At 37.0% G+C, this 14,638-nt stretch overlaps 1 protein-coding gene across 1 annotated transcript in view; it reads right to left on the bottom strand.

The window, feature by feature from the left end:
* PTPRD (protein tyrosine phosphatase receptor type D) overlaps positions 1-14,638 on the bottom strand; it is a 366,160-nt gene that overhangs the window by 88,721 nt on the left and 262,801 nt on the right. Inside the window, exons 20-21 of the mRNA XM_031934008.1 lie at positions 8,860-8,950; positions 3,336-3,545 (exon numbers count right to left, since the gene is read on the bottom strand). Coding sequence (XP_031789868.1) covers positions 3,336-3,545; positions 8,860-8,950 — 301 coding nt within the window. The remainder of the gene's footprint in view (positions 1-3,335; positions 3,546-8,859; positions 8,951-14,638) is intronic.

Genomic DNA, 14,638 nt, shown 5'->3' with positions numbered 1-14,638 from the left:
CCTTCCCTTCCTCCTGACTTCCCAAATTCTCTCATCCTCTCAGTATCTAGGAATGAATACTGATTTTACCTTATAGAAACAGGAATAGACTGGAAACACTGATTTTAGCTTATCAGTGACCCCCAGGTCCATCTGCTCTCCTTCCAGTCTCATGAATGCCACTTTTCTTTAGGACCTTACTTATGTGCTCCTAACCATACCAAGTTTCTTCCTTCCTCTAATAGTCTCCACTGCTGCTAGAGGTATCATCCTAAACTGCAACTATAAAGCCTTCAAGAGGCTCTCTTGTGATTCCCAAATAAAACATAGACAACTTAGCATGATTCTCAAGGGCATCCACAATTTTACTTTAAACTTGCTTACAACACACAACACATTCCATCATAGTGGGCTTCTTCTACTACTCCCTAAATGCTCTATTCTTGCTCCTCTACTCCCTCACAAGTTCCACAACATTTAGCTCCTGAAATTGAACAACAACTCTCCAGGCCCCCACTTGAATACTGCCTCCAGTGAAACCACCCCTTTTTAACTGACTGGCAGTGATCGGTCATTCCCCTCTAAAAAAAAAAAAGGTACAAATAATACAGCTAAATTTTTATTTAGTCCTTGTTTTTTTTTTTTTTTTTGTTTTTTGTTTTGTTTTGTTTTTGTTTTTGTTTTTAATGGCACTCACCAAACTCTATTTTGGCTTTTTATTTGTATATATACTTCACTTTCTTTGGTGAAACTACAAACTCCTAGAAGGCAGGGATTTATATATTATTTGTGTTTATATGCTTAAAGCAGCTAGCACTGAACCTTGTACTTAGTGGGTTCTCAGCAAATCCTGGCTGAATAAGACAAAAAATGTTCATCTTTTCAAATGGCTGAAACTGTCAAGACATCAGTATATATGGTCATTTTCCATAATCAGTACATATATTTAAATGTTTTAACCTGCATCTTTAAAAAATTAATTTATGGCATCTATTCTGAATTTAAGTACAATGAGCTCGGCCATCAAGCAGGAGAACAGATGTCCCACTGAATGCTTGTATACTACTCTTCTTTCTCATTTTCGTCATTGTGCCCAGGAAAAAGACTGACTAGATTTTCAGATTTTCTAATGCAGTAAAGGAAGATGGAAACCCAGTACGTATGTCAAAGCCTCTCAGAGGCGGCAAAAAAAAAAAAAAAAAAAAAAAAAAAAGGATGTATATGGTATAAGGATTGACACAAAGGACTTGGCAAAGAATCATGTATTTAAGTAACATGATTCTTTATATCATTGTTTTGGTTTATACGATACGCACTCCATTTTGTAGGTGATGCTAAAATAGTTTGGTAGACAGAACTAGGCAAAACTGTCCGATCTGAAATTCTTTACCAAGAACCTTTAAGATAATAATCATGGTCCCTTGAGATGGAAGTCTAAGCACAGGTTTTCCCAAAGAACATAGATTTCCAACCCATTCAAGAAACAGAGATGTATGAAAATGAAAAGAAAACGAAGTCATAAAATGATACTAGCCTCATGAAAAATATAATTTCTTATGTGTGGGAGTAAGAGATTAAATTTTGGATCATTCCAAACCAGTAATCTGACATTCTTAATGTGAGACAATGGATTAGGGGATAGCTTGTGTCTTTGAGAGGGAGGGAAAAGCGTTTTCTCTTTGCAAATTACCAGTCTACCCTTGGAATATTGTTATAATCTGTTATGGAAATTTGAGGCTTACACAAAGGCTTTATTACTACAAAACAACTCTAGCTGGATACAAGTCTCTTCCAGGCCTGAAAATATTTATGATATATAAAGGAAATAAATATCATATATATTTGGAAGCAATGTTGAGAAAGATGATAGAATAAAGGGGCAACTTCATTAACACGTGTAAAAAAACTCTTAATTCTATAATTAATAAGCAGATGACATACTAAAGAAAGGGGCAGACTCTTCATCAGTTATGACATATTTAGACACTAGCGGAAGACATCAGAAACCAGAGTGTGTAGTTCAGTGGTTCAGTTTGCAGGATCGAATGAGATTCCTCTCCTTTGCTAGATTCTCTGATCTACCTCAACGCTCTAAGCGTGCTTTTTGAAACATTCCTAGAGCTATTAAAAGAAACTTCCTCTCAAATATTTAAAAGTCATTTTTGAATAAAAGAAAAAGATGATTTCTTAACATTTCATTCCCTTGATGTTCTGCCTTAAAACCTTCAACTAGAAAGAGAAAGCATATCTGTACATTAAAATTCCAGGAAGGCCATCACTTTGTTTTCAAATGACATTCTGAGCACAAAGGTAAACCAGGCAGAGAGGCTGGCTTTGTGTTTTGATTTTCCACGGGATAATTCTTTCAGTCACTCGGAGAGAGGCCCCACTGTATACCCTAACACCTGATGTGGAGAAATCTTTGATACATCATGAGCTGCTTCTATTCGGGAAATGACTGGCTCAGAGTTACCATACCTGTCATATATAGACGCCGATTAGATAAATGAAGTTTAGAATATGTATATTAAATGTTCATGTGACCTGCCACTTCAAAATTCACCCCCTTCCTATGTACAATATCTCTTCCCCCCCCCTTTTTTTTTAAATATTCAAAGCAACTGAAACATAAAATGACATATAAGCAAGATGGATTACATAACAGAAGAAAACTCATTATTTAGAATACCTTAGGAATTCTCTCTTTTATTAAATTATTTTATAACTTTCTCAGCTGTTCACTGATAAAGTCACTCATAAATTTCTAGAATTAAAGAAGCTGTTGTATTTGCCTCTTTCTAGATAGACCTTCCTCATGAATCTGGGTAGAGGCATGGTAGTCTCACTTGGCAAATACAGGAGAATACATACAATCACCCCCAAAGCCAATATTTTTAGAAATATGCCATGTTGAATGGCTGAGCTTGTGAGTTCCCATTGCAATCTCAGGGGCTAATGTCAATCAGGTATTATGCAAGATGAGAGCAGTCTCCTTTTCTTGACAGCAGTCATTTTGAAAGGATGAGGGAAGGAGATTGTGAGCAATGCTGGTTCTAACACCATAATATTTGTGTTACATCAAAAGGTATCAGGAACCATGTCCTATTGATCTGGAACTTCACAAAGTAGAGGGCCACGTAAATGTCCTTCATCAGAGACACAGTCTCATTTGTAACTCAGTCTTGAGGAGTATATTCAGCAATGTCCGAAGAGTCGGCGGCCTGTTATTACACTTAAGTTAATAACAGTTCATGAGAAATAGAGGATGGATATACCTACAAATCCCTAAATAACCACATTCCAGTGAAAATGTATAAGCATACCATAGGAAAGAGATGCCATCATAATTAACTTACAGACTCTGCATGTTCCATTACTGCTAACACAAAGAAGACATATTCTTGACCACTTTGGAGTTGCTTGTTTGTAAATCCACCATAATGCTTGTCATCCCCCAGGGTGAACTCAGGGGGAAGGACATCAAAGTGAGCGGCAATATATGGCTTTAATTCAACTTCTCTCCCATAACGGATGCTTCTGCGCTTCCTAGATATCTCCTTAAGCAGCTTAAGGAAAAAAGGGGGAAACAGAAAAAGAACTGTAAATAATAACCCAACTTATTGATAATTTAATAAGAGAAATTAATTCAGCACTGGGAACAACCCAAATGCAATTTGTTCACATTGCATATAGCACATCAGCGTCACTAAATCTCAGTTCTCTCAATATTTCAAATGCTTCTCTTCCTGTTAAGGTAAGATACTGGACTGCTATTACAAGGTCTAGGCTATAAACACAGGGAAATTAGATCCTTTACTGTAGCTCATTTCATTCCCTACACTAATGAAATTCTCTCAAAGGGCAATAGTGCATCATAACTTGTCTAAGGAAAAAAGTCAGCTTGATTCATAAAAGCCTTGCCTTGCAGGAGATTTATTAAACAAGTAGTAACCTCAGACAAAGACATCTAAATCTTTAAATATAGCCACATTTTAGAAGAGGTTAGTGCCATTTTAGGTTTTCAGTAATTAGATAATTCATACGATACCAATTCCCTCAAATCAGCAGAAGCAGAATCCAACAAACAATTTTTAATATACACATATTAAATAGACATTGTTACTCATTTACCAATTTCTGGCTTGACTTAGCTCCCTGGGTAGGCAACTGGGGTGCACTTCCTTATACTTTATCATGGAGTCAACTTTTTCTAGAATCGACCTCTCTTGGGAGTGTGTATATCTTGCCAGATAATATAGGCAAGGTAGATGAAAATTAATTTTAGTACTACCTTGAAGAAAACACACATGCACATGTATATACAGATCCTTCATGTATTTCTAAAGAAAAGAGGTAGAATTTATTTTTGGATAATCTATTGTTTTTCATTGACTCCTTTATTACAAGAAAATCATACAGTGGTTATGAACACTGATTTCAAAGTTACCTTGCCATCCGATTAAAACTGGTATTTCACAGGGTTTAACAAAGGAAAGATCTATATTAGTCTGGGATGCCTGTTGATGTAAGCAGCAATCTTTTTGCCAGTTTCTCAGAAATAATTTTTTATTTTATTTATTTTAATATCTATGTATTAATAGAAAAGTCTACGTATTTGAGGACGAACCGGAAAAAGGAATGAACCCTGTCTTCACCTTGATAAACAAAATTAAGATACTTAAGGAAACGGTGCAGCAAAACTAATTACTATTCCTGTTTTTGTAAACAGAAATGATCTATTGAAAACCAAAGTAGTGATCTCTACTTAGTAGAATGAGAGCCTGGCATGATCAAGGCTAGGCTTCTGTGATATAAAATGGCTTCAGACTGTTTATAGGATAAACACTGAATCCTTTTGTTAGGAATCTGATGGTACGTTACAGTCCCTTCTACACTGGGAGTAGTAAATGCGTTCAGCTGTTCCAAAATTGTATCCTAAAAATGTTAAAAACTGGTCTTTCAGTTATAGGAAAATTTTTGCCGACATTATTTTTCAATAATATTTAATTTATAATGTGCTAAAATTTTCTGTTACTTTGAGTTTACTGATGCAATTAAAATTACATGAAACGTGAGCTGTTTTAGGAAAACCACGGTAGATTGGGCATCACTTGATTAGCAAATTTGGACCATCCCATAATAAATTCAGTTATGCTGATCAATTATGCACCAACTGGCCAGTAAAAACACAAGGCTAGAAAGTTAGCACTGTCTTTCAATCTTGTTGTCAAATTTAGCTCTACTTATAAAAATGATAATTATAACAATAATAGTTTTCATTTATTAAGCAATTACTGAGTGCCAGACACTGTTCTAGGGTTCCTAAACATGCATCAGCTCCAATTTACTCCTCATAATAACCCTATAAGCATGGCTACTATAATCCTCAATTTATAAATGAAGAAACTGGGGCACAATAGAAAGTCTCAATATATAATTAGACTCAGTGAAATAAAATGAAATTCCATGCTAGAGATTTTTTCAACGATAATTTAATTTACTTAATTATTACACGGTATCATAAGGAAATACAATGTTTAAGTTCTGATACTCTAAATTGTTCTAACTCTGTGTATTTATACATATAATTTTTATGTATCTGCTTACATCAAGACAGATGAATGTCTTATTTCCTTTATCTTGATTCTTTTCATATGCTAATTAAAAATCTGATGCCAAATATTTAATGCAATGTTATAATTGAAGTGTCATTACACAGGTTATTGTTGATACGTAGTAAAGGATAGTAGCCTATTACACCAAGAAGGAAAATGCACTGCAGATGTGCCAAACAGCTTTTTGAAGTTGGGTAATCAAAAACATTTATCACCAGTTGTTTATGTGACTGTGTCCCCTCTTCTACTTCACTGATCAAACCCTACCTTGATTTTATTCATATTGCAGATGCAGTTAATAGTCATAATTCATACATATCATTGTCATTCCCACAATCACTTTCTGCTAGGATTTCTTTAGAAGACTCATAGGAAGTAATTCAGAATAAAATATTTGAGCTTTTGGGTATTCTTAGATCCAGTGCCGTCATTCATTAAAGTCAAACCTGGAACATCACTCTGCCCCCTTAGGTTGCTCTAATCTCTGTAGGGTGCTTCCTGTGTCATGGGTCAAATGGATCAAATGGGCTCGGATGACACCAAAGTTACCCAGCATGTTACAGTTACAACCACAAATGACCACATTATTTTACGACAAGCCTTTGAAGTACAATGCAATGAAAAACTCATGATATATTACATGACCTGCTCTGAATTAAATATCACTAACATTTTGGGAGTCATTCTGCTCCAAATTCATTTTGACTATCAATGTCTGCTCTGCCCAGTTTGACCTTGACAATAGGAGTTTCAGTTTATAAATTTATCATGTGGAGAGCATCCCCGTAACAAAGGATAAATGAACTCAGAAGATAATTTTGAGAGTAATACTGTTTGGAAAGCCTCTTTCAATTTTTTATGGGCCTAGATATGAGGCATATGTGTGGAAATTCCCTTAGGCCACTATTCTATTCAATGATATGGTTCCAACAATTTGAATTATAGGCCTTTCTGAAAAATTACTTGATCAAATACATTTAAGAGAGGAACACTGCTTTGTCAAACCTGGCAGTACCAAGCTATAGATAAAATTACTACAATGCTTTTATTATCCATGGTAGAAAAAAAAAAAAGCAAAAAATTATCTGTAGGGATCAAAAACTGGATGAGTAAGCATAAAGTGAGGCCATAGCCTACTTTCATTTGTTCCCCTCCACAATGGTTACAAGATTATTGAGGTAATTCCAGGAGATATATCAAGGACTTTACTTCTTTATCAGAAATAATTTTCATTTTCCAGTCAATGCATATCTTATTTCTTCCCCCATTAATTCTACAATGTGGTCTCAATTATATCAGTAAGAAAAGTGGGAAACAACCCATCCCAACCCCAAAATTTTGAATTAATAAAATGTTCTTTATCAAACTATTATACAGATTAATGCACCACAACTTGGATGATTAAAATGACCCTTTGTTATGGGAATCAGCAGCAGAGACCCATAGAATTTAATTGCAAGAAAGTTCAAAGTCATATAGCCCTATACTTTAATCCATTAGTGTTGCTGTGCATTTTGGAGGTTAAAACGTGGCTATAAAAGAGAATCACTTTCTATTACTTACTACCAAATGGCTTTACTTCTAAGGAAAGCTTATTATTTAAAAGTATCTGATGTCATTTTGGCTTGGCTCTCAAAGTCTTGAAAACTTTTTTTTAACAGGTAGAACAATTCATAGATTCTATAAGTTGCCTTTGCATTTTAAATCCCATTCCAACTTACACAGAATGATGACACTTCTGTAATTCAGCTGAGAACCAATTAAAATAGTAAAGAATATATCAAGATTAACTGATTAGTCAGTTGCAAGGAAAATCATGTTTGGCTTCAAAATGCTTAGAAAAGACCAGCTGATCATTCTGCATTTTCAGTTAAAGGATTACTATTTTCTCGATATCGCAGAATAATGACTTTGTTCCTTTACCATCAACACAAAACAATTAAATTAATAACATATCTAAATTACTTGATGACATTATTGAAATAATGTCTCATTTTACACAGCCCCAATGATCATCTAATCACTAGTGACAGAAAAGCATAGGCCTAACCTGGAACTCATCTCCTCATCTGAACTTGATCAAATTTAATTCAGATAAATGGAGCCAGTGATAACATAAATCCCACTTCTAGAGATGACATATGTCTGCCAAAGAAAGCTAACAACCTTTCTGGTCAGATCACAGTCTCCTTTGTACAGACATAGATATGAAATAAACATCACCTCTCTGTAATGTAGGTAGGGAATTTATTCTTTTCCTTGCTCTGTTTGTACTAATTTGAGGCAGAAGAAGCACCTAGAAATAAAAGGTTGTACTACAAGATGTGGCCTATGCTATAAATAAACCCAATAAATTAAAATCTCATGTTTTCCAAATGGGGGCATTCTGGTTATTTGCCTTATGAACTGATTGAAAACAGCATCCTCTTAAAATAACAAAGGCTCTTTCGTATTTTAAAATGTGAATTCTACTCATTAACTTGCTGTGGTCCTCTGGGCATCTAGCTCAACACTTCTGGATCATATTTTCTTATCTAAATAGAAGTATGTAATAATTATGTCTTGTTCTTCATGTTATGCATTACCTTTCAAAAATGTCCTTATACAAGAAGAGTACCAATTATAATGCACCTGCTGTTGTAAGATTTTGGAAATCCATATTATATATTTAGTATTTGTTGTTTCTTGTTCTATACATGTTGCTTTGCTCACAATTTTGTGATTTGTTTTGTTTTCTCTATTGTTAAATGCATTTTTGACTCTGAAAACCTACAGAATATAGAATAAGGCAAACACTTGGTAATCAACAGAATTCTGCGAGAAACTGGTCAAGACCACAGATAGTAGGTCAGATGAACTCTGCTGCAAATTGCAATCTGGTGTTTGTAACAGCCTCAGCAACTGTTTCACTAATGAAGGGGACCTTGGGATTTATATCAATGGTGATTAAGTCTTTGCTGACAATTCACTTCACCTCCCACACCTCTGCATCATGTTTTACTGGGGGCAAGGGGCAAAATATTAAGGCCAACAAAGATTAGACAGGTTGTAAGCTTTATTGCAACTTAATGTTTTTTAATTAAAGCCAAAGGATCTTTGTTGGGATCCCCAGGGGTTAGCATGCCCACAGTACTGAACCATGCAACCAGCTAGGTATGGAGAAGCCAGCATCCAGATTAGATCCTGAAAGGCCTCAAAGGGAGAGGGTGGATATGTAGCAAATTAAATAACTAATGGAAGACATAGCCAACAATGACATAGTTACCTCATCTAATTCCATTTCATCTGGACTCTCCCATGGCTTGATAAATTTCCCGCGAGATTTCTTCAAAGGCACGATTATTATGTAGTAACCTCTGCACAAGAATGAATACATAAAAGTTAGGTTAGTTCAAAGGAGGAAAACGTGGATACACCCTTAAATCTTCCACAGAACAGTGAGGCTGAAGGCAAATTATGGATATGGGGTGACTTGTCCATTTTTTACATCAGTGACAAATAACCACCTGTTTGTTCAATTTTAAAAACAACATGGGAAGACGTTTATGTGTGATTGCAATGATCTTGTATGGTAATATCATCATGGTTGACTGCTCTTTATTAGGTATCATAAACAGAGCAGGCACAGTTTGTTAGGGCCCTGGTGCTGGACACATACAAGGCTGGAATATTGCAATCTACCACCATGAGCTGCTGAACCAAATATTTTCTATGACATTAATTTATAAGAAGATGTTTTTAAAAGGGGGTGTATTAGAAAAATTCTACTCCTAGCTCACATAAACACCGATTAGTACTGTTGTTTATACAAACCTAAAATGCTTCTTTATTTGAATTAAAATTTTTTAAGCAACAAAAATTAGGTATAATTGCATAGAGTAAGACATTAAAAATTCCCTTCTTTTTCTACCCATCAACCTCAAACCTCAAGGTAAGTACCTCAGAAAACTGGAGAAAATCACAACTTAAGGGCCTTCGAAATAGCTATCAATATAATGACATCTATACGAAAAGACAAAAGTAACTGAATCCTTACACTGAGAACGGTCAATTAAAATTTAAGGAATGTATAAAGGCACCCGTCCAGAAATAGGTATGGGTTATTTGTAAAGCTGTTTTGTCACTTCAGTATAGAATATATTCTTTCATATACATGTTTAGGGATTCTGCTCATACTGATTTTTAGTAGTAACTACACAAGGACTTTGAACATACTGTATAATAATAACATATTAATCACTTCCTACTTCTCAGGTACTATATTAAACGCATAATCTGGTTTTGTCCTCCTATAGAGAAATTCTTTCAGCAAAGCCTAGGTATAGCTTATAAAGCTACGAGGATTGGTCACAGGCAAAAAAGACAGATCTGTAGAGATTAAATAATCGCCAAATTAAACAGATAGTAATGGGACGCAAAGCTACATTTATCTTAACGGTGGCAGCGGTCTGTTTCTTTTTCTTATTTACTCTGTGTATCATAAAGTATTTTCTAAGGACTCCATACACTTCATGGAGATTTACTGTGAAAATGAACACACACACGGACCCAAACATACCCATATACCTTTAAAAGAGGAGGCCACCACACAGGACAAAGAAACAAGAGGAAGGACACTCCCAACCCTGTGTCACACTGAATCACAGAGACCAATCACAGAGACCACAGAGGCCAGGAAGGCCTCTTTCTACTCATCTCAAAGCAAAACCTGTAATAAACTCAGTAAACTCTCCGCGATTAAAAACTCTGTTTTCATTAAGGGTCTACAGCAGAGCTGTCTGGTACTGTATCCACCGGCCCCTGCACTGCCAATGTGACTAGCCCAAACTGAGACCCTCTGCAAATGTAAAAGACACATTGCACTTCAAAGACGTAGCAATAAAAGAAAGTGTGAAGTATCTCAGTAACAATTTTTAAAATAATGATGACATTATAAAATAATAATCTGGATATATTAGGTTAGATAAAATAAATTATTAAAATTAATTTCACCCACTTTTTATTTTTTCACCATTGCTACTAGGAAACTTAAAATGTTACATGTGGCTTTCATTATATTTGTTGGATGGCACTGCTCTAGAGCGTTCTGGAGAAGAATATGGCACTTGGAGATATGTCTGGCTGAGAGTTTGGGTTGATCTTGGGCTTAGACCCAAAATCTCAGTTATATATTCTGAAATATGTAAGTAAAAAATATCAGGCTGTGATATGGGGGGAAATACACTGAATGTGCTCAGCACAGTGTGTATATAGCAGTAAACAGATGCCAGCTGCTACTGGCTAATATGAACCTCACGGTTGGAGAGATGCATCTGAACTATCTTGTTCAGTAAGACTCTATGAAATTCCGTGAGCTGCAGGTTAAAGAACTTGTCAAACTTCTTTTCCCCCTAATCGAGAATTCAAGTCAAACTAGACAATTACACCACAATCCTTTCTCCATGGTGCCCTGAGCAACTAATCAACAGATACACAGGATTACACCACCTAGCCATTCATTTTCTTTACTACAAATAATCATAATGATCAAGGAGGATGAGGAGAAGGCAGAGTTGGAGTGTGTGACAGAGACCAATATCTTTTATTTTATGATCCAGAGTAAGCTTCCCCCTCTTCCTGTCCTCCCACCACCTGAAGGATTTGCCAAACAAGTCCATCATGTTACATGAGTATGGAGGAGAATGACAGAGCTGCAACTGAGCGTACAAAATCACACTGCAAATGTGCTTGATAAACACACTTGTCAAGGAACCTCTTACTTTTCACTACCAACTGCTCGAAGTCAGAAGAGCTCTATACATAAAGCAGCGATATTGCATATTATCAGAGCGCTACCATTGTCCTCCTTCAGAATCCTGTAAATCAAGGTTAAGCTGATGAGTTTCATTAATTTTTTCTTCTGCTTTCATACTTTGATTTGCCATTCTTGTACATGAAAAAAAAATCCATTCTTTCTTCGGCAGCACTCCCCAACTACTCATTTTACTTGGGGCTGGGATAAGAATTGAACAGCCTCCCCCACAGCAATTAATTAATGGTACGGCCAGATATCCCTAACCTTTTTTCTCCAGTGATCTCTAAAGCATTCATCTAGGGCAGTCAAAGTGAAGCTTGCTTCAAAGCAGCTCTTGCACATTGAAAGAAATAGGGTAGTGGCAATTTGAAATTCTGTATTATACAAAGCTTCATCTCAGTCTAAATCCACACATTTCAACTGTGCTCTCTGCAACTATGGCTTTGTAAACATCAACTTCCTTGCTTTACCTGCAACTTGTCTCTCCCCTGAGGGTCCTGCTTCCTTTGCAGCCTTCTCATATGGCAGCTGTGGATTTATCCCTCCTCCCCTACCCATGAACCTCAGAGTAAGGGTTTGGGATTCCTTTCCTGGCTTCCCAGAGCTTCCTGCAGGTATTTTTCTTCCACCTTCTTGCTTTGGTAGTAACAAACCCCTTCTTTTTTGAAGTTCATGCAATCCAGCTATATTATGATCTTCTCTGGCTGAGTTTTGCCATCTGGTACCTCCCCTAGCATCTCCTTTCTCTCAGGGAAGATTCTTTTGCAGGGTTCACGGCCTTCTTTTTTCTCCAAACTCTGCCATCATCCTGGGTGATTTCAACCTTCATAGGTCTGGCCCATGTACCACTGAACCTCTCAGATTCTTCAATTCTCCCTTTCCAAAGCCCATCTCCTCTACCCTACCTTAGCTGAAATCTATGCTCGCCATCCTCTCTGCCAGAATCCAGGGAGCTGAACACAACTTGAGAAATAAAGCACAGGGCAGAATAATGCCATAAACTGACAATCAGAAAACCCAGTCAGGCCTTCAACACGGCCTGGCAATCTTACCACTACCTAGTTTCCCAATAACTTCTCCAATTGCCTAGTCCTTCCATTTTCCACAGTAACGTTCTCACTTTCTCCTCTACTTTGAAACCTTGGACGTTCAAACCTCCCCATTAGAAGATGGCCTCATCTCTCATATACAGAGAAAATGCAAAGATTCAGACAATTATTCCCTCATCATCTGTCGCCAAACTACAAGCCTATCTAGATCCGTAAACAAACCATAAATTTTCTTTTGGTAAAGTAGAAGGGCTGGCCCTACTTTTGAAGGCCATTAATTATCTCTTGAACTGTTTTCCATCTTCTCACTTTCTTAGGAAGTTTACCATACATTGTACTCCTTCCTAGCTCAACTTCTCCTTCCTCATTTGATCCCATCCCTTAGCTTTCAACCATGTATAAATATGTGCAATACAGAGAACAAAACAAACCACATCCCACTCTAGTCACCTCTCTCTCTCCCACCCCTGACTGCCAAAATTCTGCAAATAGCTGTGTGTTCCTGCTGCTCCCACTGCCTCCCTTTTGCCTCACTTCCCGGCTGACTAGGCTTTAGCGCCTGCCTCCTCACTCTACCTCACTGCCACTGCCAGGGTGCTCAGTCATCTCCAGGGTGTTACATTAAAAGGGGAGTTTTTGACACTTTTCTGTCCTTCCTGACCTCTTAGCAAACCTTAAGATGTTAACACTCTCGATGAAACATTCTGAGCCCTTTCTCTGTGATATTCTTCTGTTATTTCTATGTATACCTCTTTCCACACTAACCTTATTTCTGTAGCAGAATTTATCATCTGTGGCCCAGCCACAATGGTGACATTCCTCAAGGTTCTGGCCAAGAACTTCTATCCAGACCCTATTTTCATCCTAGATCTCATTCCAGCTCAGGGCATCATTTCTTAGCTATATGCAAATGATTTTCAGATTCATATCTTTAGCCAAGAATGTTCTTCTGAATTTCACTGGTTTATCCGACTTTAACTTAATGTCTCCATTTGGAGTACAAAAGCACCCAAAATTTACTGTGGTTAAAATAAAATAATATGCCTTGCAAAATAAATCCTCCCTAATATTGCATTACAATCCATTTCACTGCACAAGCCAGAAACCTAGGTGTTGCCATTGACAATCTGCCTTTATTCTCTTCCTCTGTCATACTCAATCTATTGCCAAGTTCTATCACTTCCAAACCCTATCTCCAGTGCATGTGCTTCTCTCCATCTCTACTGCCACTCTTCTGGCCTCATTCCATGTCTTATACCCAGACTGTGACCTTACTCTCTCAACTCTCTCTATTGACTTTAGCCCCTTCTAGTGCAGCCTCTGAAATTTTCAATTCACAGTACAAAATTTGTTGTGCCATTTCCACTTTTTAAAACATTTCAATGGATCCTCATTTCTCTTAGGATAAAGCCTGAAAGGTATCAGAAGGCCAGCAGGATATTGCCTGAATCCCTCTGACTATGCCCTCTCAGCTATATATACCTCGACAGACTTTCAGTTTCTTGCATTTACCTTAGTCCAGCGGTTCCTAACCTTTTTGGCACCAAGGACTGGTTTTATGGAAGAATATTTTTCCATGGACAGGGTGGAGGTTGGGGGGATGGTTTCAAGATGAAACTGTACTACCTCAGATCATCAGGCATTAGATTCTCATAAGGAGCCAGCAACCTAAATCCCTCATATGTGCAGTTCACAATAGGGTTCATGTTCCTGAGAGATTCTAATGGTACCACTGATCTGACAGGAGGAGGGGCTCGCTCCAGTGGTAATGCTCCCTCCCCACTGCTTATCTCCTGCTGTGTGGTCAGGTACCCAACAAGGTTAGGAACTAGTACTCGTCCATGGCCCAGGGGTTGAAGATCCTTGCCTAAGTCCATTCTCTCATTAAACCATTGATCATTCTGTTCCACCTGCCTGGAACTTTGTCACTCCCACCTAGTTAACTATTCTTTTTCCTTAAATACCTATTAACTTATTATTTTCTAAGCAAAATCTTCCCTGATTTTTATTTACACCAATGACCCCCATTATATGGTCTCTGTGGACAACTTTTAATCTATAAGTTTTCTTATACAACAAATTTATATATTTATAAACACATTACTAAAGCAGACATACATATAATACCCCCCAAATTTGCTTAACTTTGCCATTTTATCATGGAATTATTCTTCTACTGCAAAGAAAGTGGGTATAATACG

This window comes from Piliocolobus tephrosceles, chromosome 14 (genome assembly GCF_002776525.5).
Source record: "Piliocolobus tephrosceles isolate RC106 chromosome 14, ASM277652v3, whole genome shotgun sequence".
NCBI classification, from domain to species: domain Eukaryota; kingdom Metazoa; phylum Chordata; class Mammalia; order Primates; family Cercopithecidae; genus Piliocolobus; species Piliocolobus tephrosceles.
Note: the sequence above shows the minus strand (reverse complement) of the source record. Positions and strands in the feature narration are given on the sequence as shown.